The 25,558-nt window shown below is 37.6% G+C and overlaps 1 protein-coding gene across 1 annotated transcript; it reads left to right on the forward strand.

The window, feature by feature from the left end:
* Positions 1 to 11,216: 11,216 nt before the first annotated feature.
* Positions 11,217 to 14,929, forward strand: LOC131220085 (alpha-terpineol synthase, chloroplastic-like). The gene is made up of 8 exons (XM_058215055.1): positions 11,217 to 11,247; positions 11,994 to 12,187; positions 12,265 to 12,529; positions 12,626 to 12,998; positions 13,157 to 13,375; positions 13,468 to 13,606; positions 13,702 to 13,950; positions 14,441 to 14,929. Exons 1-8 carry the CDS (start codon positions 11,217 to 11,219, stop codon positions 14,738 to 14,740), a joined length of 1,770 nt encoding a protein of 589 aa, XP_058071038.1. The 3' UTR covers positions 14,741 to 14,929.
* Positions 14,930 to 25,558: the final 10,629 nt, after the last annotated feature.

A 25,558-nucleotide genomic window follows, 5' to 3' on the forward strand; every position in this document is an offset into this window, starting at 1 on the left:
CATTCAGTGTAATCCTCTATAGAGAGATGGTTTTATGGGTCTTCAATCTATACATCACTTGCATTATCTGTACGGTTGGAGAGGGTTAACGACCTACTCATATTGATGGTTATCCTTTAAGATTAACAATAATTCAAGAGATTCATAAAAGTAATGTAAAGTTTTTTATACGTCCCGTACTGTATGTTGAGGGTTAAATATTGCATATTAGACCCCCAATTATTACTTGATTTTACGAGCATGATACCATTTAATGCTATGTTTTAATCGTGTTTGTGATGCAGGATGTATTTAGGAGCCTGGACTGAAAAAGGGTACTAAAAGTATGGATTTAAGGCTCTGAAGTCACTAAGGTAAGGGACGGACCCCAAGGGACGGAGATTGAAGAATTTACACGCCAGAGATCCGAGAAAATCAAGCCACTCACGTTAAACGGGCCTGAAAGTTGTCCAGAATACAAGATCACAGGGTTCCTAACATCCGTTCTGCTTGAAACTTCATATATGGCCTTAGGACAATAAATTAACCGTACACGTCAAATTTCAACCATTGGATCCTTATAGGCCCCGCCAGATGGACAACCTAGATATACAACATATCCATTTAGGTGGGCCATCTACCCCGAACGGCGAGGATGAAACACGTACAACATGGTCGGTCCCATGATCAGGACGGTCTGGATGACCACATACACATGGTGGGGCCCACATCTAGCAATGAATGGTGTGGATATACATCATGTGGGCCCCACGGATGAACGGTGTAACTGAAACACATACAGCATGGTCGGCCCAGCACCACCGTCCAGAGGACGGACGCTGGATATAGAATGCATATATCAAGGTGGGCCTCACCGTCCGGACGGACGGCTGGATATACAATACATACATACAAGGTGGGCCCCACCCCCCCACGTGCAGCATGTGTGGGGTGGGTCCCATGCCTAGCCAAAGGGACAGACGACTTGGATAACAGATACATCACAGTTGGGCTCCACGCAACACCGTCCAGCGATGGACGATGTAGATACAAAATACATACATCAAGGTGGGCCCCACACCCATCAAATGGACGGACATCGTGGATGTACAGATACATCATGGTGGGCTCCCGCCTATCATTGTCCAGGAATGGACGGTGTGATATACAACGCATACATCTGGTGAGTTAAAATTCTCTTTTCAATCTATTTTGCAAATGGCATAACGCTTTTTTTTTTTTTTTTTCTATTTTTCATTCTTTCTTTGTAGATTTCTACATTAATGTTCAGAAACTAGGGTTTTCATTTGCTAGGGTTTGATTTCTTAATGATTTAGGATCTTGATCAGTTTCTTTCCATTTATTTCTTAACATCTATTTCACTAGTTGACCTCATCTTATTGTTATTATGGTTGCTGGTGCTGAGCTACTACTATCACTACCACTGTCGCCACCACTACCATCACTCTGTGAATATATTTTCATTATAAAACTACCAGCTGGTGTTTTAGTACTTTGCACAACTTTTTGGCTTGCTATTTTGTACTTTTTGTTACTTTCTGGGGTTATGTGACCAGTGATGGAGTTTCAAACTGTTTTTGAGGCAGACTAGTTTTGCTTGAGTTAATCATATTTTTAACACGGATCATTTTTCACACAAGAATGTTCCATGCAGCAATTCGAATGGCTAATTGGAGCATCATACAAACCGATGGAGTTACTAAATTCCGATTGAGCAACAATCAGAAAGTCTCCACTATGGGCGATTGATCCGTGGGGATTGGGTGCGTACTTGGCTAAAGGGCATCTCTTTTCTTCCATTAGGTATTTTCAAAATATATTTGATGGGTTTTTTATTTTCAAGAGTGAATTCCACCTAAAGGGCAGCTTTGTGCTCTACAATGCATAATTAATGGTTCCATAGGGTTGGAACTTTTTTAACTGTCTGTGTGCCAATGTCATCTCTTCCCTTTTTGCCAATCTTTTGATCTATTAGGGCTGGATTCTTAGATTTAGTTTGTCATGTACAGGTTGTTTACATATTGGATCAAGTCTGTGCCTTAGAGAATGGGATGCTTTTGCAAATATAGAAGGACTATATGACACTCTTAAAATTCTTGTGGTGAGTATATTTTAATATACCAAATTGATTTGTGACATCTCAATATGCATGAATTCTTTTATCATAGAAGATGTTATATTTTTAGCCTGCATTCAGTGGCTTAATTTGCCACTTGAGTCTCTCGAGATTAGTATTTTCTTCCATCTATTTTGAGTCTCCTCTTAGCCACCTGATTGCACATTTCGAGTTTTCCATCTTATACCAATATCATTGTTGATGTAAGGTGATACGGTTTCTTCTTATTATGAAAAAGTGTAAGCATATGCTCTTCCAATTCCAAGTTTTTGACCTTTTTTAGAATGGAAGTTCTTAATTTCATTTGTTAAGTGGCTGTCAATGGACTGGGCTCGAGCCTTGAAAAATCAATTTTTCGAATAGGGTTTGTAACAACTCCAACTTTTCATTTCCTTAAATTTTAAATTTTTATTTTTTTTAAAGGGGGATTAAATCGGTTGCAACCACCCTTATCATTATCTTATCCATCTTATCCGAGTAACTCTCCTTTCTTTATAAGGACAGACGTTTCTCGCCGATCTAAAGAGAAAAACAAAAATAAGAGAAAAGATAAAAGGAGAGAGATTAGATAAAGCGGAAGAACAGCTTGCAAGGTTAGTACTTATTTTATTTTAATTTATTTTTTTATTTTAAATATATTGTTATGCTTTGGGTTTGCATGATGGATGGTGTGGATCTACCATAGGTGTAATACATGTGCATATATATCAATATATGCGCATATGCATGTTGCACTTTGGAATACCTTACTCATGTGAACTAGAAAGAAAATGAAACATCTAAGTACTTTTTATTTATTATTTATTTTTTTAAGTGTTAGGCTTATTTTGGATATAGGGCCCGATCAATTCGGTCCATTAGTTTCTAAGGATCAAAATATGGCAAACCTCTAAAAATTAGGCCAAATTAACATTTTGGTAGTCCATAATATGCAAAATAGAATTCATGATGCATTTGCCGTTAGAATATCCATCGAATCCGCAGGGACTTCAGATGGAGATACTAATTATTTTGACCATTAAAAAATAATTGGGTGGACTAATGAACAACTCAGATCTTACATAGACAGTAAGGATCGAGGGTCCAAAATAAGAAATGTATATGTTTTAATAGTGGAAGTATGGTCGGTGTTGTCCATGGTGGTATGGCCCACCAGAATAATGAATCTACCTCATTTTTTTTTAATCAATGTCCTAAATCGTTGTTATTAAAATAGTGAATGGGATAAATCTTATGCACACATATTTTGTGTAGACCATCATGAAAAAATATAATAATATAAAATGAGTATAAAAACACTCCAGTGTGCAAAAGTGAAGTTCATCTATTTATGGTACCGGAATTAGTTCGGATTAATGGGCCTTCTATGTGGGCACTTCTTGATCTAAGTGGCAAATCCATACCGTCTATTAATCTTGTTACTTAATAAGAGACATGTGGTTAAAAAAATTATTCGAAAGAAAACTCATGTGGACCACAGTGCCTTAAACAGTGAAAATTAAATGGTTACCATTGAGCATTTATATGGGCCACAAAAGTGTTGTTTCGATGAGATTTTGGGCTCTTATGTGAGGATTACCCATCTCACCCATATCTTAGATTATCATGAGACCCATTCAAAAATAAAATAAAATAAATAAATACAAATAAAAAGTTTGGTTCTGGCGCTGGAACCAAATGCGGTTTCTAACATTAGAAACTATCTTGGGTCATCAGATTGTGGATCCACAGTGATATATGTATTGTATTCACTACATTCATTTGATTTGGAAGGCTACTTTGGGCTAGAAGTGAAAATTTATGACATCCAAAATTTGTGCAGCCCATTTAGTAAGAAAATAATAGTAGTCGTATAATAATCTTTTAGGTCATTGCGGCTCCCACAGATTTTGGATGGGATTGAAATTTCTTCCCAGTAGTCAATATAGTAGTGGTAACCATGTAATCAATCCAGATCATTGTACTAGGACCCACATAAAAAAATGTGTTATATGTGTGTGTGTGTGTGTGTGTGTGTGTGTGTGTGTGTTTATACCATACGGATGTATGTTAAAACTTATCTAAGCTACATGCATGTTTAGGACAAAACATGTATATGCCATTACAAGATCCAAGCCATCCATTTGGTGGGTCATCTTATAAGATACCTAGCTTGCTCTTTTGACTGGGATAAATAAGATAAACCCTATCCATTAAATACATTACCTTGTAAAACCTAAGCATCACTCCTATACATGACCTTAGTAATCAAAACAAATCAAATGCTTTATGAACTTGAATTTTTTTAATATTATGGTGTACTATATATGGATTATTTATAGGTATTTTCTGATCTGCTCCATCAAATTTCTCCCTAAATCATCAGGTAAGTAATCCTAACATGTTTCCTCTCCATATGGTTAAAATAAACCATTGTAATATGATTAATTGTATTATGATTTCAAATGTATTAAACATTTGTGCCTTGTATTGTTAATACTATTGTACGATTACCTAGCGGACAACCCATTGTACCCACTAGAAGCCCACTATATATGGAAGCCTGCCCAATGGGGGGGATGTGGGCCTTGCCCATACCTACCAATGGTAGAAGCCTGCTGAGTGCAGATACGGGTTGTCAATATCCAACTCAAACAAGTGGACAATTTCTATTTATATCCACTTGATGCATCATCAATACCATTCACAGCATTCGTCTTGATTACATTATTTGCATTGTATTTCTAATTTTTATGTTTTACTTGTATGTATTATTTTAATTGTATTGTGCACGAACCATGATGGGTTAACTCAGTGAGCCTGGCTAGCTGATGGTTCATTAATAGAAAAATCGTATAGATGGAATTGAAGCAGATACAACGACTCAAGAGTAAGAACATGAAACAAAACTAGTGGATGATCGACAGGAACAGTGGCCGTATTTAACCGAAGACGAGCTTACTTCGTTGGAACAGTAGAATAATTAAATAGGACATGTGTTTCATATTATTATTTTATATCTGTTTTATAATAACTTCAAATTTAGATTTTATAATTTTTGAATAACTCGATGATTCTAATGACTTAATAAAAGTCTCAATTTAGTTTTAACTTGTATTCTTGATTATTTTGGATATGTGGTGGTGAATGTTTGTGAATGAATTAGTAGTTGATATGAGTGTATTGATAGATATTAATGAGAATGGAGAATTCAGATTATATTATGTCTCTATTAAATAATGTGACTCACTAATTTACGTACACTAAGTGTACGAGTCATGGACCGTAACTCAGGTCTGAGGGTGCACACTCAGTACCTGAATTTCGGGGCATGACAAGGTTGGTCCAAACAATTCAAAATCCCAGCTGAAGCCAACCTCAGGCCTGACCTGTTGACAGCCTTACACATCTATACAGGTTAGCTAATGCACATGCCTCCACATTTGTCAACGTGGTGGGTAGGTGCAATATCAAAGCTATCCATTCAGGTACAATATGTAAGCATTTTTAAATTTTTTTTTTTTTTTTTGGAAAGTGGACTCATGCCACAATATTTAAGCATTGGTTTTTACAACACGCACACGCATGTGCAAGTATTCCTAGCTAGCTCATGTTTTTTCAGATTTTATAATTTATGGATTCTTCATGTCCTTGCATGTTTGGCATTTAAAATCTGTTTCATCTTGAATTCTCTCTCAATTCTGACTCGACGAGTACATGCATGCAACATGGTGTTTAACAAACAACAGTCCGAAGTAATCTACAAATGCATTGCATGTCTACATGTGCAAAATGTCCCAAATGTGTACAAGAGCACATATACTTGTCCTAACATGGTGTTTAACAAGCAACAGTCAGTATCTCATCTTCCTGCTTTTTTTGTGTGAAACCAAGCACTTCAAACTGGATCATCATCTCATCATAGAAGAGGTTGAAATCATGAAACGACACTACATTATGTTTCCTCTAATGTTCAGCTGATAAATATTTTCGCAGGTCAGTCTAACGTACGTTTGCAACCCATCACTACTCCCTTGGACCACTGCTTAGCTTGAGCGGATTGTAAAAGGAAATGAGTTTTCATTTGTTTTCTTGAGTTGTCACGATGCATGATTGTAATTTATTTTGTATATTGTACGGGATGATCTTAGATGATAACATTCCTATAACTTTATGGATCGAGGACTTGTCAGTCTATCATTTGCAACCCACCACTACTCCCTTGGACCACTACTTAGCTTGAGCAGATTGTAAAAGGAAATGAGTTTTCATTTTGTTTTCATCGGTTGTCACTGTGCATGATTGTAATTTTGTAGATGATACGGGATGATCGTAGATGATTACATTCCTATAACTTTATGGATTGAGGACTCAGTATTAATTTGAGAATATAAATACTACATCCATGTACTCATTCTTAAGTAATACAAGATTTCTCTTCTTCTACACTTTCTTGCAAGTGTGCCTTTTTGTAATCAATAGTAGATGGTAGGATAATTTTCAACTTATTGTTGTAAATATTATATATCATTTATTGTAAAGCAGTACAATATTTTGTTTAATATTCATTTTTAATTGTATTGCACATTTTTTGAATTTCAAATATTAAAAAAAAAAGAAAAAAGATATAGGTTCCAATTGAAAAACAAAAAAAATTTACTAGCTTTTGTCAATAATTGTATGGCTTTTACTGACCTTCTTAAATAAGGAAGGGTTAAAAACCGTTTCTAAATAAGGAAAAATATTGCTATGAAAATTAAATAGGGTTTAGAACTGTTCTGAAATTGAATATTTGCGAGGGTTTTCAATCGTCCCTAAATTGAAAATTTGGGGCGAACCCATTCCTAAATGGTTCGGAAACAATTTTCAACCCTTCTTAACTAGGGATTCTAGTGTAGTGAAGGCTCGAGCTGAAAAACAATACAGATCCAAAGATCAAGTGAACAATACTGCACCGTAAAATAAGACAGATCCAAAGATCAAGTGAACCATACTGCAAAAAGTAGCGGAGGATTGAACGTCTATCATTGAAACCCTTTTGGGTTCACAAAAGTTTTCGATCAATATGATATTTGTTTTTATTCTTCTTCTAGGTCTGTATGACATTATGAACAAATTGGATGGAAAATAAACGTTATGACTCACCCCATGAATGTTTTAATGGTGAGAATCATTGTGCACACTGCTATTTGTGGTGTGGTCCACTGAGCTTTGGATATGATTTATTTTTTGGCTCATGCTCTAAAAAATAAATAAATAAATAAATAAAATCACTGAATGGATGAGTGGTGCGAATATATTAAATACATCATTGTGAGGCCACGTAACTTTGATCTCCTTTGATCCCTTAGTACAATTCGGAGCTCGAGGAGTGTCGATGCTCATCTTCACATGACAGGTACCCACGCCAGCTTGTTTGGTGGTATGTAGTGCACCAGCCAATCCGCTTTCGAAAGTGTAATAGCAATTTATGAGAAATTTAGGACTGTGGACCCCACCTTTTATTGAGCTTTTTGTTTTATATGAAACAATACAAACTTTGTTTTGCAACTTAGACCTACTCGTACGGACAACGAATTTGAGGACGAAAATTACCCTCTTTTCACGGAAACGGATTGGGTACTCCCCCTGCCACTAGCCAATGGCGGATGGTTGGTGGTCTGTGGGCCCTCCATGATGTATGCTTTTCATCCATGCCATCCATATATTTTTTCACATCATTTTATGATATAAGACAAAAAATTGAGGTCTATCCAAATCTCAAGTGTACCACATTACAGGAAACAATGTAGAATGAGCGTCAACCATCAGAAACCTTCAGGGGGCCCACTGTGATGTTTGTGAGAAATCCTCCCTGTCTCAGTTCATTCATAGGGTCACAAAGACCTAGATGAAGAGGAAAAACAAATTTCGTAATAATTCAAAACTTCTGTAACCCCTAAAAGGGTTTCAATGGTAGACGTTCAATACCCCATTGCCTTTTACAGTGTAGTCCACTTGATAGTTAGATCTATCTTATTTTTCGTCTCAAGCCTTAATATGAACTCGCCAAATAGATGGACGGTTTGGATATAACACAAACCTCATGATGGGACCCACAAAAGCAACAAAAAAAAAAAAGACTCTTGTGGCACTGCCGCATGCGCATTCTGGCTACAGTTATCGCTACGGTTATAATCCGTAGTCATAATGTATTGAAAATTGCAGGATTTTTTAGGCAAACTCGCTGGATAGTTCTGGACTTTTTCGATAATATCGAAAGACCTTCGATATATCGAAGCTACGGATATCGGGTCCCACTGACCTTTACTCTCTTCTTTTTTTTTGTTGTTGTAATCCCCATGACATTTTGTGGGTCCCATTATAAGGTATGTGTTATATCCAAACTGTCCATCTATTTGACGAGCTCGTATTAAGGCTTGAAACGAAAAATAAGACAGATCTAGCTATCAAGTGGACCACACTATAAAAGGCAATGGGGAATTGAACGTCTACAATTGAAACCCTTTTAGGGGGTTACAGAAGTTTTGGATCATTATGAAATTTGCTTTTCCTCTTCATCCAGGTCTTTGTGACCTTATAAATATATTGGATGGAAAATATATGTTATCGTGGGCCCTACAAAATTTTTAACGGTGAAAATCAATTTTCCTGCTGTTCTTTGTGGTGTGGTCCAGTTGATCTTTGGATATGATTCTTTTTTTATTATTATTTATAATGCTCCCAAATGATCTCAAAATATGGATGAACGTTGTGGATATAATAAATGCATAACTGTGGGGCCCATGTAACTTTGATCTCCTCTGAGTGGGGTGAACATGAAAATTGAACAGGGCGAACATGAAAATTGAGCGGGGCAAACTAGAAATTGAGTGGGGCAAACTGAAAATTGAGCAGGGCAAATATGAAATTGAGCAGGGCAAACTGAAAATTGAGTGGGGCAAATTAGAAATTGAGGGGGGCAAACATGAAATTGAGCGGGGCATACTTCAAATTGATTGCTCATGTTTGCCCCACTAAAATGAAATTGATGGCTCATTTTAAGGCATGCTTCAAAAAATGAAGTAGATCCAGGCCCAAGCTGCAGAGCCGGAAGTGGTTGCGAAAACTTATGCTGAGCCGGTAGAAACTTTACCGACATCATTTTCCAATAGTCAATGGAAGAACCAATTTTATGAACTAAATATCTCTCTTACGTTGAAAAGTTATTAGATGTGAGACAAACAAATTGTTTCCTTTTAGTGTTCAAATTGAAGGGAAAAAGTGAAATAGCATGGAGCTATAAGAAATCAAAGTAATAATAAAGAAACCTTAATTAACAAAGAGGAGAGGGAGACCCTCAGGTTGTCGCAGCCTCAGCACAGGTTGTTGCAGCCACTTCCAGCCCCGTAGCTTGGGCCTAGATCTACTTCATTTTTTGAAATATGCCTTAAAATGAGCCATCAATTTCATTTTAGCGGGGCAAACATGAGCCATCAATTTGACGCATGCCCCGCTCAATTTCATTTTTTTCCCACTCAATTTCTAGTTTGCCCTGCTCAATTTCATGTTTGCTCCGCTCAATTTCTAGTTTGCCCCACTCAAATTTTAGTTTGCCCTGCTCAATTTCATGTTTGCCACGCTCAATTTGTAGTTTGCCCCGCTCAATTTCATGTTTGCCCCACTCAATTTTCAGTTTGCCCCGCTAATTTCTCGTTGGCCCCGTTCAATTTCATGTTTGCCCCACTCAATACTATAGTTATAATTACGGTTATAATCTGTAGCTATAGGTAAAAATAACCTCATCAAAGCTCTTTCGATATTATCAAAAACGTCCATGATTGTCCAGCGAGTTAGCTTAAAAAAATTTTCAATTTTCGATACAGTATAGCTATGGATTATAACTGTAGCTAGAATCGTAGCAAACTTTCTTGACCATGTGTTTTTTTTTTTTTCTATGTTGCTTTTGTGGGTCCCATCATGAGGTCTGTATTATATCCAAACCGTCCATCTATTTGGAGAGATCATATTAAGGCTTGAGGCGAAAAATAAGATTGATCTAACTATCAAGTGGACCACACTGTAAAAGGCAGTGGGGAATTAAACGCCTACCATTGAAACCCTTTTAGGGGTTACAGAAGTTTTGGATCATTATGAAATTTCTTTTTTCTCTTCATCCAGGTCTTTGTGACCCTATGAATGAACTTAGACTGGGAGGGTTTCTCACAAAAATCACAGTGGGCCCCCTAAAAGTTTTTAATGGTCAATGCTCATTCAACACTGTTTCCTGTAATGTGGTACATTTGAGATGTGGATATACCTCATTTTTGGTCTCATACCATAAAATGATCTGGAAAAATATATGGATGGCATGGATGAAAATCATACATCATGGTGGGGCCCACAGACCACCGAACATCCGCCATTGGCTGGTGGCAGGCGGAGTACCCAATCCGTTTCCGTGAAAGGAGGGGTATTTTCGTCCTCAAATTCGCTGTCCGTACGAGCAGGTCTAAGTTGCAAAACAAAGTTTGTATTTTTTCATAAAAACAGCTGGATAAAAGGTGGGGTCCACAGTCTCGCAATTTATCAACTTTTAGGATGCGGATTTCCTGAGAAAGCTTTTCGCTGGAAGTTCCTTTGCAAGGATGCTGGTTAGGGCCCACTGAAATGTTTTTGAGAAATCCACCCCGTCCATCCGTTTTATGAGATCAGTTTAGGATGTACCACAAAAAATGAGGTGTACCCAATACCCACGTGGGCCATACAAGAGGAAAACGTGGGCATTCAGTGAGCACCGCTGAAACATTTTTATGGCCATAAAAGTTTTGTATCAGGCTATAATTTTAGTGTTTTCACTTCATCCCATTGGGAATGGCCTCGTAGAAGGTTTGGATATCATATAAACATCAAGGTGGAGCCCAGTAAAGTTTCAACGGTAGAAATTTCTTTCCTCAATTTTCCCTCTCGTGTGACCTACTTGAGTATTGTATCCACCTCAATTTTGGTAGAATGTACTAAAATGAGCTCGAAAAATGAATGGACAGAATGGATTTATAACATACATTGCAGTGGGCTCCACCCAGTATCCTTGTGCAAGAACTTCCCGCGAAATCCGCGTCCAACTTTTAAGCATCTTCGCATGACAGGTACCCACACCAGCCGGTTCGGTGGTATGTGGTGCACCAGTCAATCCGATTCCGAAAGTGTTACAGCAATATATCAATTTTTAAGCATTTCCCATGACACTTGTCTGCATCACCTGCAGATAAGTTCGTTCGGTGGTTGTCATACTTTTTTTTTTTTTTTTTTTTAAACAGTACCGCATTCACCATTATAAACATTACCACCAGGAGAAATGCTTAGTGCAGTCGAGCGAGTGCACCCTTTTGGGGCTCACCTCTCAAATGTAGGAAACAGGCACATGTGGTGCAGATCCAAGCTCTTCATTCGTTGGGCTTTATCACATCAGTCTATACTCAAAAATACCACGCCGATCTGACCATCTAGTAGGCCTAACATTCGTCTTAAATTCTGACCGTTGACGAAATGTTTTTACCATTCAAATCATTTTATACGGCTTTGCCCATATGAACCAGACCTGCTTGCGCTTACACCTTTGGGCCAATGTGGAAAGCAGATTGGATCTTTCTTACTTTTAACACTGCCGCATGCATGTGTGAAAAAACAAAAAGGGACCTCCCTAGCAATTTTATAGATGAAACGTAATGGTGCACGTCTGTTTGCGTTTTGTTTTTACTAATTTGTGTCCGCAGTACCTTTTGTTTGGTTCTTGCAAAGTATAGAAATGTAACATTTGTTTTATATTGTGGGTAATATCTATATAAACCAAGAGATATGAGGTTAGTCACACAATACAAGACTCATTAATCATTGCATAGCTAAGATGGCTCTTAAGCTACTCTTTCACTAGCACCGTTGCAACCAGGTCTCGTGCTACTAGGACCTCCAAGTGGTGCCAAAGACAGAAGAAATCTACAGTGCTGTGTGAGTACTCAAGTCACAGAACTGATGACAACCCGACGCTCAGCTAATTACCATCCAAGCATTTGGGATGACGATTTCATGCAGTCATTAACTAGTGATTATAAGGTGACTAAGATACTTTAGAATGCTTATTCAGATTTGATTTTCATACATCTTACAGAGTTCACATGTCTTATTTGCAGGGCCATACATGCTTGGAACGACTAGAGAAGCTGAAGGAAGAAGTGAGGCGTACTTTGCAAGAAGCAGTTGGGCTGTTGGATCAGCTGGAGCTGGTTGATTGTATTCAACATCTTGGAGTGGGTTATCATTTTGATAAGGAAATCAAGGAAACTCTAAAAATGATTTCGACAGAGCCCAACAACGCGGGTTTGATTGAAAGGGATCTCTATGCTACAGCTTTATGCTTTAGGCTGCTTCGGCAACATGGATATCAAGTCCCACAAGGTATATATAGTCTCATGTGATTTAGTTGTGAAACCAACGTTTTGAATCTTAGTAAATCGATATCTATCATGATAATAATTTCTTTTTAATTTTCAGGTGCTTTTAATAGGTTCATGGATGATTCGAGTAGTTTCAAGACAAGCCTTTGCAATGATGTGAAAGGCATGTTGAGCTTATATGAAGCTTCGTACCTTGCTTTAGATGGTGAAACCACCTTGGATGAGGCCAAGGCTTTCACGTATAAACATCTCAAGGGTCTCAAAGGGAACATAGACTCAAACCTTAAAAACTTAGTAGAGCATGCATTGGAGCTTCCATTGCATTGGAGGATGCTAAGACTAGAGGCTAGGTGGTACATTGACACATATGAGAGAATGGAGGATATGAATCCTCTTTTGCTTGAACTGGCTAAGCTGGATTTCAACGTGATGCAAACTGTATACCATGGAGAACTCAGGAAAATGTCTAGGTAATGGCTGGCAATATTAATTCTCGTAAATTAATACTAGTTTGACCAAAATTCCTCAAACTAGCATTTATTTACGAGCGTATGTTGTACAAAAAGTATGTACCTATGTGAATACGTGATGGATCATAGACTGACATTCTTCTTCTATTAAATTTTAGGTGGTGGAAGGATCTAGGGCTGGGATTGAAGTTGGGTTTTGCTAGAGACCGTCTGATGGAGTGCTTTGTATGGTCTATTGGAGTGAAGTTTGAGCCTCAGTTTGAACAATGCAGGAAAGATCTTACAAAATTGGGTCAATTGATAACGACTATTGATGATGTTTATGACGTCTATGGTTCGTTAGAGGAACTGAAACTATTTACGAAGGCAGTTGACAGGTAGGTAAAACTAAGGGAGCTTTCTCTGTTTTTATGTAAACATGTGCAGATGAAATCTAACCAGGCTTCAAATGTTTATTGTTGTTTATGAGGTGGGACACTAATGCCATGGAAGGGCTACCAGAATACATGAAGATTTGCTTTTTAGCCCTCTACAACACTGTGAATGAAATTGCTTACGACACGCTGAAGGAACAAGGCTTGGATGTCATTCCATACTTACGAAAATCGGTATGGCAATTTTTTATCTGGTTTTGTATAAATCACTAATATCTACTTGGGACTATAAATTTTCTAGTAATATAGAGAATTTTTGTTTAATGTAGTGGGCCGATTTATGTAAAGCATACTTGGTGGAAGCTAGATGGTACTATAGCGGATATACACCGACGCTTGATGAATATCTAAACAACGCATGGATTTCGGTATCAGGGCCAGTCATACTAGTTCATGCTTATGTGTCTATGAAACAAATGATAACAAAGGAGGCATTGGACTGCGTAGGGAGCTATGAAAACATCATGCAATGGTCATCAATGATTTTACGACTTAGTGATGATTTGGGAACTTCATCGGTATGGATGCTATACTTTCTCTAGAACTTTCTTTGCTTTTTTTTTTTTTTTTAATAAAAAAAAAAATTACCCCATAATTCATTGACTCTGCTAGAGTTATGCTTCTTGATCATTTGGTAATATAATGTTTGATAAGAGGAAATAGCATTGTTTGTGGGACAGAGCAACGTAGATGGGCAGCCCACCTTTTGGCACATTAGTTTTTCATCTCGAAAACTTTGCAAAGTTTGTGGCTTAATGTCTGAGATGGTCCAAGCCATCTGATGAAAATGGTCAATAACAAAGAATCATTCACTTCCGTTAAGGGCATAGTATGACTGTTGCGATCATCCAATGGCAAATGTTTTTTTCAGGTTACTTGCATCCACCATGGCCCACCATATGAATGTCTCGGATCAACTAATATTGTTCCCTACACATTCCTCTACTTGAACATGCTCATGTCCTCTTCAGCCTTTCACGTCCTCACGGATATTTTTTCTTGATACAGGATGAGTTAGAGAGAGGAGATGTGCCAAAATCTATCCAGTGTTACATGCACGAAAATAGTGCTTCAGAGGTTGTTGCACGGGAACAGATAAGAGCTCGAATTAGTGACATATGGAAGAAGATGAACAAAGACGTTGCAATTTCTCCATTGCCTCAGCCATTCAAAGATGCTGCTGTAAATCTTGTACGGATGGCCCAATGTGTGTACCAATATGGGGATGGGTTTGGTGTTCCATATCGTGAGAGCAAGGACCATATCCTGTCACTTGTGGTGGAACCTATTCCATTAATGGAGAGCTAATCCCTCTTAATTAATTCTTACTTGAGATTAGTTATTATGGGCGCATTTGTACACCACCCAATAAGTAACTTTTTACTTATATATGTGAAGTTTATAAGAAACTTTCTTAGTTTGGTAGCCACCAATGTAAGAGTGACTTACTTGATAGAAGTTGTTTGTTCCAATAAATTTTTATATTTTGCTTTTCAACCTTTAACTTTTCTACTTTATATATATGTGTGTGTGTGTGTGTGTGTGTGGGAAAAGGTTCTATGCTGTCAAGCTCTTGGGAACTTCCCATGAGGTCAAGCTATGTGGGCCCACCATGATGTGTGTTGAACATCTACCCTATCAGTCAGATGCAACATTCCATGGTAGGCCTAGGGCTTAAAAATCAAGTCAATCCGTGACTTGTGTGGGCCTCACCACATACAAAAGTTGAAAGGGGTTTCCCTCCATTAAAACATTCATAATCATTTGTTGGGCCCACCGAGATGTGGTTCACAAATCCAGCCTATCCATTATGTGTGCCCCACTTGGATGAAGGGTTAGACCAAGTTTCAGACGCATCCAAGTTTCAAGTGGGCCCCACCAAGTGCCTTTATATGTTTTAGGCATGTCTTCACATGATTTTAGATGGTATGGCCTACCTAAGTTCCTTATACGGCTGATTTTTGGGATATCCCACAACTTAAAGGGGACCCATCAAATGCACGGTGTTGATGTTTGACACGCATCATGGTGGGGCCCACACAGCTCGATCTCACAGGGGAAGTTCCAATGAGCTCAACCGCATAGAACCTTTTCTATATATATATATATATATATATATATATATATATATATATATACACAGAATGATATTTTCTTTTTTCAATCTCCCATTATCATGTTCCGAACTTGGCGAATGGGCTCCATAAATTTCCCAACTCCAAATCCAGTTTCTAACAATGAAAGTTTCATTATTATTTTTTGTCTCATCTAAGATATTTTGTTTAAGATATTAGTCCACTCAAAAGCCAACAACCCCAATAACCCACATATACTAACATCCAAGATATATCATTTGTCAAAAATATTTCAATCCAAAATTTAAAAAATAAACATGTAAAATAGAAAACAAAGCGAGCATCAGACACTCCAAGTTGGTCCGGTAATACCTTCCTGAAAAAGGAAAGAAAGCATGGCTTGAGTTCAACACTCTTAGCGAGCATATCATATAGAGAATCATGAGTACAAACAAGCAAACAACTAAGCATATCATCATGGGTGAGCAATGTTATAGGAAATAGAAAATAAATCCAACACATGTTGTGGTTGGGATGGTAGTATGTGGTTTCACGGTTGTGGGGTCCAACACAAGAAACTTCTATCCAAGTGAGTCCATACCTGATTAGGATAGCAAGTCGCAATGTGGTGAATTCCTAATCTCAGGTTAGTCTCATACGTAATCCAAATCTTAGCCATTGTGAATAAGTCCATGAGGTCTAGTAGAATTAATAACAAAAAAATATTCAACCAGCAGGACATGGACATAAATCATAATAAGTAGAATTGCTAAGCTTAAAAAGAAATTTCATTTGCTTTTTTTTTTTTCTTTTTTTGAAATGAGAGCACACCTTTTTAAAATCAAACTAATTGCAAGCAAATGATAGAACTGGACGAGGAAATAATACAAAGAAAGGTAAGAAAAATCAAAGGCTTCCAATTAAAAAAATCAATCCTCAAACAAATGCAAGTCATGCATACCTGGTGCATCGAGATTCGCATCGCATGCTTTCATGGAATAACCGTACTTACCCCCATCAACCTCCACTACTAAAAGGGTTCCACTGGAACCAACTCTCAGCATACATACATCAGCCCCAGTCATCATACCTCTCCAAACATCTGGCTAACTTTAGGAGAGGTAATGAAATCACCCCAGCCCCAAAACCATGAAACTAACAATGGGACGATGTGGATAAGAGAGACCAGCCCCAAAAACATGAAACTAGCAATAGACGAGTTTTTCAACCCTATTTCAACAGCTCTCCTCATTTCTTTGAGATCCAAAGCTTAAGATTGTCTAAACTCTAACCAACATTTTGAGCAACTTTAGCTTTTGATTAAGGGTAATTAGTGTAGTTGACCAGTTCATGGATGATTTGATTAATGATTAATGATTAGTTGATTACTAATATTAATTTGATAAATTGATGGTTTAGTATGCAAGTTGATTTTGTATAATTGTCTTAGCTCCATTTTAATTTTCGTTTTCCTTTGAAATTTGAATGGTGTTGGTTTTGATTGATTGAAAAACCAGCATATAAATCTGTAAATATTAATATTTATTATATATGTAATGTAAACATTATTTGCTATTACAAATTTTGAAGAAAATTGCCTCATAACTCCAAGCACGTGATTAGGCGTTTCCGGCGCTCTAGGGGCAAGTGCACCTATCCCCTTTTCAACTACACTAATTGGAATCATTGAACCTAAATCTGAACCGATTATCAGTTGAGCCCAAAATGTGTAAACAGAGAATTAAATTGGATCTGAAACTACAGGTATCTGTGGATCCAAGTACCCATCAACAGACCTACAACATATGCAACACCAAAGAGCATTAGCATAGTCATTGTTGTAACTAGCTAGTACACACCATGTGGCAGCCTTCAAGCTCAACTGGAACTCACCTTCTGAATCGATTTCCTTAGCCAGTTTAAGGGCACGAGATGAAGATATATCTGGTGCTCAACATAATCACTGATCTGGAACAATGACCATTTACCAAAATTAGCACCATTATCAATGTGTACAACATACTTTCATTCGCAGAGCCAGAAAAAACAAATTCGGTGAAGACACCAAAATGAATGCTTCATGTTCACCTAACACACTTGAATGTAAATAATGATATAAGCAGAGTTACACACCATTGATTCATCCATAGCCTGCTAATCCAATCTAGGTAAGTCAATCAATTTCAACAGAGGAGCTAGAAAAGTAATTCAAAAAATATACCTTAGCTGAAAAGTAAAGAAACTTATAATAAACAACTAATCAAATGAAACGCATGTGCCCAACTCATGCATCATACAAAAGCAGAGCTATGTTAGCAAGGTAGCCTCGCAGCAGGTTATGCAAAGAAAGCAGCAGTCAAATGCAAATACACTGAATGTACATGTACAAGGATACGTGTTCTACTTTTTTGGCGCAAATGTGAATAAAGTATAAAGCGCTGCCACACCAAGGCAAAGGTTCAGTGCAAGGAGATCCCAATAAGAAAATATTATTTGTGTTTTGGGTATTGCGACTTTTGGCAGAAACGGATGGGTTCCTCTCACAAACCGCAAACTGAGGTACATCCAACTCTGACCTTTGTTTCAAAGCTTGTGCACAAGATTTTCAATTTCCTTTTTTGTTTCTTTTATAAAGGATGAATATTATTGATCTAAAGAAATTTACAGTAAAGGAGAGAATCTGATGCAATAATGGCTAAACCCAGTTAGCATGACATTATTAGTACAGTGTAATCTAAAGAAATTTACAGGAAAGAATGAATATTATTGATCTACAGAAATTTACAGGAATGGAGAAAGAATCTGAAGCAATAATGGCTAAATCCACTTAGCATGACATTATTAGTATAGTGTAATCTCATGCAGAACTATTCTTTATTAGACTCAACTCAATGTTTAATAATTGAATTATAAATAGATAAAATACAAAAGTAATATTAGAAGAAGAATCAAACATGGAGTCATTGGACCCTTTACTAGAGGTCTTGGGTTCAAATCTTCCCAAGTGAGTGACTCACTTCAAGTCCAATTGAGTTGACTGAGTGATCGAGTTGATTCAACTCAATATTTACTAATTAAAATTAATAATTTGGAAGGGTATTGTGTAATCTTTGGCAACATTCCTGGGGCCCATTTAAATACCCAAATGATAAATAAAAATGCTCTTGAAGGACCATAAAAATAAGAGAAGCCTGAACCTCAGCAGCCAACTGAAGCATACCTCAGCAGGGCCACATCCCTCGTATGGTGATTCGCTTGTAGGGACCACCAGCAACTCACATTCCACAACCTGCACCACAAACTATAGTTAACAAAGATAAAATTGGAGCAGTTTAAATAATTCCACAGCAAGATCTCTATTCCTAGATATCCAACCATCATTGGTGGTGGATGGGAATCTTATACGCAACCAAGTTTCAACTATTATTATCAACTGCACATGCTTATCAAATATCGCCTTCTTGAATGAACTCCCCATCTTCATCAAAAAAATGGCAGTTACCATCAGTAGCTATCATTTGATTTTGTAGTGAAAGAGCTTCTTGTGACTTGAAGGAACATGCATCAGTTTAATATTACTTGAAAAAGTTGCCTGTAATGCTGGAGCTTGCTAAGGCTACTTGGCAGTGTATGCAAATCTAACTCTAATGAGCAATCATATATGAGGAGGAGCTTCAGAGACTTGATCCTTACATATCAAAGCGGTTTTGTTTCACCAGTGGCGAAACCTTCGCAGCCGAAGAGAATTAATGGGGACATTTCGCGCACATGCAACCCCCCCCCTCGAAAACAAAATGCACGTACACATGGAAGAGGGCCCCACCATCGATCTGGATCAAGGAGGGCCTCCTAATTAGAGGGCTGCATTTTGGTTCGTTGGAGTGGACCTGATAATCATGTGAATCCCACCATGGGTTCTCATGATCGTGAACCACTATTCCAATTAATTAAGTACTTTGGGTTTTGCTTATTATTGTTATTAGGAGTATCATGGATGGTTTAGATTGCTCTGATTAGTTGTTATTTTTTATTACTTCGTCGCCAAGTAATAAGTTGCGCACATGGCGCGAGTTTTAGGGTATAGGGTTTTATTATAAATAGGCACCCCTTGTAGTCTTTTTTATTTAATGAAAATTAATAAAATTGTTGCGTTTTTCTGCTCCTCTAAATTTTTGAGTTGTAAAGATTCAATTGGGTGCGGAACCCTCCCTTCCTCGAAAGGTTGACCACCGTGGTGCGAAGCCACACCTATCCCGATTCGCCCTCACCTTCTTCCATTCATATTTCTCTTCTCCTACAATCATCTACGCTTCAAATCCATCCTCTATTGCAGCTGTTTTTCTCTCTACAGCCGATTCCCAGAATTTGGCCCTGAAGGAGGAATGAAACTTCGGCGGAGCACTATGCACAAACCGTGTATCGTATCGAGTTGAGATTTGGAGGTTTTGGAGTCCATCCCTGGCCAACCAAGGCCAAGGTGACCTTTGAATAGTGGGCCCCACACACGTGCGGCCAGGATCACATGCACGTGCGTCTGGGCTATTGTTGCTGTTCACACGGGCGGTACTTCTCTGATTCATCTCTCTCCTCTCTTTCACTCTTTTTTCACCCAAAATCCCTAAACCTAACCCTAAATTACTCAAATCCCCAATTTATGCCATTTCTTCAACCTTAGGGTTCCCCGATTTGAAATTTCTGAATCTCTTGGATTGGGGGAATTATTTTTGTACATGTATGGATGAATCTACTCTCCTTTGATTCTTGTTTGGTCTATAATTTTGATTAATTCGGCCTTAGCATGTGTAGGCCTGGATCCGCATAAGATGCCCCTTGATTGAGTGTTTGAACTTTTGTGTGGGATGTGGAATTTTGTGTAATTGTTTCTGAACTAGTGTGATCTAAAGCCTGAAAATCTTGCACATCATACTTGAATTTTATGTCCTGCATTAGCCAACACCTTAAAAGTAGGGATTCATGCAGCTACTGTAAATTTATGGCATTCCTTTTGAGTTGAAAGAAAGCAATCAATTGTAGGTTATTGGATTAACCAGGGGAGTCACTATTAACGCATGCTCCATTTGATTTAGCTGCACCCTATTTTCAATTTTGGGACTTGAAAGATTACTAATATTCCTGCATCATCAAACAAAATAGTATTCTGTTGTGAGTATCAAACAGCAATATACCAGTAAATATTTACAGAAAATCACTATGAGAATGATCCAGGCCACATCCCACATCTGAAGTTTGGGGCCATGCAGTACTTGCACAAGGGCTCCTAATTGATTGGCATATTCTTCTCCTCTGTATCCTCCAGGATCATCTTCTCCGCAACCTCCAGCTTTGAACTAGAGTCTCCAGCAGTTCCAAAGGTGCTTGAACTTGAAGATGATGTTTCCAAAGATTCCCCAAGTCGTCCTAACCTTCCTTTTTGTTCCATAATATAAAATTTCTCAAAGAATATAATTAAAATTTTAAATTCATAAGATCATATATCTTTTTAAGTTACCATAAAGAAAAATAAATAAATTTTTATATAAAAGAAAATACTGCATAACTAATATGCAAGTTACACTCCCACCTTTTTGTAAAGGTTTTTAATAAGCCACGATTATTATCACACTACCTCCTTTCTTAAAGCCTACTCCAACCAAATGGGTTGGCAGCTTGGCTATGCCCTTCCAATATTTAAATACTTTTGGTATTGTGTAAGCTTTTCAGGTTCAAGCAAAATGGAAGCAAACATTAACAACAAAATCATCCTTGGGATCATGGAGATCAGTTTCTACACTTGCTACAATTGTGGTCATTAAGAGAATCTTAAAAACAGATTTCTCAGCCATAAGTTTGGTCTTTGTTTTTACTCCCAAGTCAACCTGCCTAATTATAATGAATTCAAAATGAGGTAAGTACATTCCAAATACAAAATCCATCTTCTAAGAAACCGATCCACATAATCAAGCAGATTCGAGTGAACACAGAGTAAATGTAAGGAGAGATACATATAAAAATTTTATGTGAAGCTGACAGATATGACAGATATAAAAAATGGGTAAGAAATTTTAAAACCCATTTTTTTCGTAGTGCTAAGTAAAAAAAAAAAAAAAACCCACCATGAAATATATGACGAAATTTCCACTCATTAGCATTGTGAAGCTGACAGATCAATTGAGGAGGTAAGCTTGTGTAATTAGGTATATAGGAATCAACTTATTGGTTGAAGCAGCCACCTGCATAGGGATACCCAGTAACACTAGTAACATTGGCAAAAAATGCATTGACGAAAAATATAATTAACTCTAGGTCATATGATGCCAAAATGGCTTGGTTAAAATGGGATAGTTGTAAACCTGTAATCTACTCTCTACTTGGAACATGAAACACTACTCTCTGCTTGGAACATGAAATACATGCATAGCAGTAATTCTTACCCACAATCTAATTATATTTATGCACAATGGTGTATAAAAACATGAGTTTTCTTTTATGGGGTTTGATTCCATTTGAATTAAATGAACATTCAGTTAATCAAGAAGAATTGACCAAAAAGAAGGCAATGTTCCTTAGCATTCATGATAAGTAGTGCTCAAGTAGACAACTCAGTAGTAATGTCTTGTACTAATTTGTGTTTGCATTTGATCCTGGACCTGTAACTTCTAAAATCATGTAAAAGTGGATAGAGAATACATCCATCAAGGTGGGCTCCAGGCAATCTGAACCAATATGGAGAAAAGAAATTCAATGCAGAACTAATGGAGAAAATTCAATGCAGAACTAAGGATTCAGCAGTCTCCAATGCTTGCATTCAAAAGTGAAATCTGAAAATTTTACAAAGGGTTGCTATTCAAGTAAATGATTTTACTTGCTTCCATACTATGCAATGGGTAGGCACATTCCATTGGTACTCCAGAAGTTCAGCAATGTTATGGCGAATATTGAACTTGTCATAGAACTGCACGAGGTAAAATCAAATCAAGGAAAAAAATAAAAATAAACGATAACCATAACTTTGTTTACAATAATAAATGACACCCACACAAATGATAAAATCAGAACAGCTTTTTTCAGAGCTGGCATGTTAGAGTTGGGAAACCAAATCCTTAGTTTCTTTACAATAAGGAGACCCAGATGCAAGACTAGCTTACACAAAAAACCTTATCACAGGAATGGAGATTATTGGTGATGTAATGCATGATTGATGGTATGCATGTCAAAGCACCACTAATCCCCAACTCATTCCACCCCCGGCACTAGATTTGGCAGATGAAATGAAGCCGTTAATGTTGGGTATAGGATCAAAACTCTTGTATGCAACGAAGCCCCAATTTCTTCGAGACAGAAATGTACAAATGTATGTAGTGGAAAACAATAGATGCAAGGCAAATACTAGTATGAAGTTCTGTTGGAAGAGGGTATGTATGACAAAACCCCATTCATGCTCCTATCTATCCGACTCATGAACAGGTTTTGCCACAAAGATGAAGCCATCCATGGCAGAAACAGGGATTGGAATATGGAAGCAATTGGCCATGGCCATCCAAAGGACAAGGATCCTGGAAAGATATCATGGAAGATTGGAAAGGGCATCATTGGTCGGAAGTTCTGTTAGAAGAGGACATGCATGACAAAACCCCATTCATGGCCACATCAAATCAATAGTCTGGAACATGCAAAATGATCAAAACCAAAATCTACAAAATTTTTGGGGAAAATAAAAATTGAGTAAGGAAAATCATGGAAATGTGGATTCAAACCTTATGGATGGACTGGATGCAATCCGTAAGCATGCGGACTAGATCTGAACTCCAGCTGCTCCACACCTGCGAAATCCGATCGTCGGAAGCTCGATCGGATCAATGGCTCGCTGTTTTTGTTAAAGGGAGAGGGAGAGAGGGAAATGGAGAGAGTGAGAGAGAAAGAGAGAAGGGAGAGAGATTGAGATGGAGGGAGATCGATCGTCCGTGAGGGAGCGGGAGACAGATGGGGAGAGGGATAAAGAGGGAGGGAGGAACGGAGTGAGGGAGCGGGAGAGAGAGAGGGAGAGAGATTGCGCGAGAGGAAGGTCGAGAATGGGGAGTGGGGAGCGGGAGAGAGGGAGAGATTGCGCGAGAGGGAGGTCGGGAGTGGGAGGAAGATTGGGGCTGGATTAGGGTTTTGTGTTTGGTTCTGGAACAGTTTAAAACAGTTCTAGAACCAAAAACATACCCGTTCCAAATAAGCAAATTTGGGGTAGTGACAGTTGGCCTTCGAGGGCTATTAGCCGATGGCTCTCACTACTGCCTTGCATGATATAAAGTGACTTGATAATATAGTCAAAAAAGATAACCGACGATAATATCATTATGGTGATAACCGACAATAATATCTGAATGACGATAATGTTTGAGAATATAATGGCAACAAATTTTCTCGGCAGCTTGTAAGAATGATTCTGGCGGCTAACCGCTAGCTATAACAATATTCTGTCATAAGAATGATTCTTTCGGTTGACTAATGGCCATAATAATATTCTTTCATAAGAATAATTCGGCCGTGACTATCGCCTTGTTGCCGGTTGTTGTCTCAGAAGGATCATGCCTATATATTTGTTTCTTTATAATCGTCGCTTGCTAAATATAGTATACACGACTTTGTAGGGCTTTAGGCGATAGTATGCTTATTGCGGTCATTATATAGTTGTGCCTATTCTGCCCCCCTTTTGATTGGGTGAGATTTTATCTGATAATCTTCTCAATCAAAACCTTTTCACCTTTCAAGGATAATAATATCTTTTGATAAGATGAATATCTGTAGGTATTCCGATACCCTGTTCATTCTGATTCATGACTGATATGAGCGTCGATGATAATATACCGATTGTCCCATTTAGGATTGAACTTGGCCCTGGTCCTTGTGAGTAACTTCTGATGGCCTCTTCAATGTTAACGCCATATCGTCTTTCTTGAGAGATAGATATTTGACTTTCCTGCGTTTTGACTGGTTTATATTGGCAAGCTATCAGAATATATAATGTCTAGAAATCCAAGAATAATTAGTGATATTCTCATACATACTTGGCAATAGTTCAAAAGTATAGGAGCACGGTTATTCTTATAGATAACAAGAGATCGTTCAAATATAATTAGCGCTCGATAATCTCGCAGATAATCAGCGATGGTCCGGAGATAATTGGAAATAATATGAAATCATGATAACCTCTTTAGGGTATTTTCAATTTTAAAAGCCCTTTTGAATATCACGACAATAATCCGATCGCAATAATAATTATGGTCCAAGCGTTGACATATAATAATCCGGCCACTTTAATAATTCTAGCCTCAGGTATCGACATATAATAATTTCGCCACAATGATGACTATGGCCTCAGGTGTCAATCTACAAAATTATTGTCAGCAATTATCATTTAAAAAAATCAACAATTACCGCATTTGGGATCAAGGTATCAAGAGTTTTGTCTTGCTACTTTAAGGTATATGTTTAAATGGATATTTAGAAATTGCATCTTTCTTCGACTCTTCTGTTTATTAATCATTCTTCATCCTTGCTTCACTAGAGAATGAATATTCATGAAGACATATGACTGGAGATCATTCTGTAACAATACCACTTGTCTCATTCTATTGTTACATAGTTATTCTACTTTCCTTCTTGTACGTAAGCATGATGGACCGTACTAACACAAGAATCATACCCCCTTTCTTGCAGGGTAATCAATGCTTTAAATGCTAGCTATATTAGTTTGCCATTCTTCTCTTTTTGTCATATTCTTCCATAACAATTTTGCCCTTGTCAATCATCATTTGGAGCTTATTTCTAAGGGCATGACAACTTTCTGTATGATGTCCGAGTATATGGTGATAATGATAGTAATATTTTCCTCGTCTTCTCAATTTCTTGGGGATGCCTTAATCTAAGTAACTCGATACTCTTCGTAGCCAACAATTGATTCATCATAGGAAGTACGTCTTTCTTCACAAATGTATACTTCATGTGGTCTTTATAATGTTTGGACATTTTATATATCATCTTAATCGCACAACCGTTCTTATCT

Source organism: Magnolia sinica, chromosome 12 (assembly GCF_029962835.1).
Source record: "Magnolia sinica isolate HGM2019 chromosome 12, MsV1, whole genome shotgun sequence".
NCBI lineage: Eukaryota > Viridiplantae > Streptophyta > Magnoliopsida > Magnoliales > Magnoliaceae > Magnolia > Magnolia sinica.

Bases quoted from the DNA above. Each gene is read 5' to 3' on its own strand.
- LOC131220085 (XM_058215055.1), top strand. From the start codon at position 11,217: ATGACAGGTACCCACACCAGCCGGTTCGGTG. The intron at 11,248-11,993 runs GTATGTGGTGCA...ATGGCTCTTAAG, and splicing joins CCACACCAGCCGGTTCGGTG to CTACTCTTTCACTAGCACCG. The intron at 12,188-12,264 runs GTGACTAAGATA...TCTTATTTGCAG, and splicing joins CATTAACTAGTGATTATAAG to GGCCATACATGCTTGGAACG.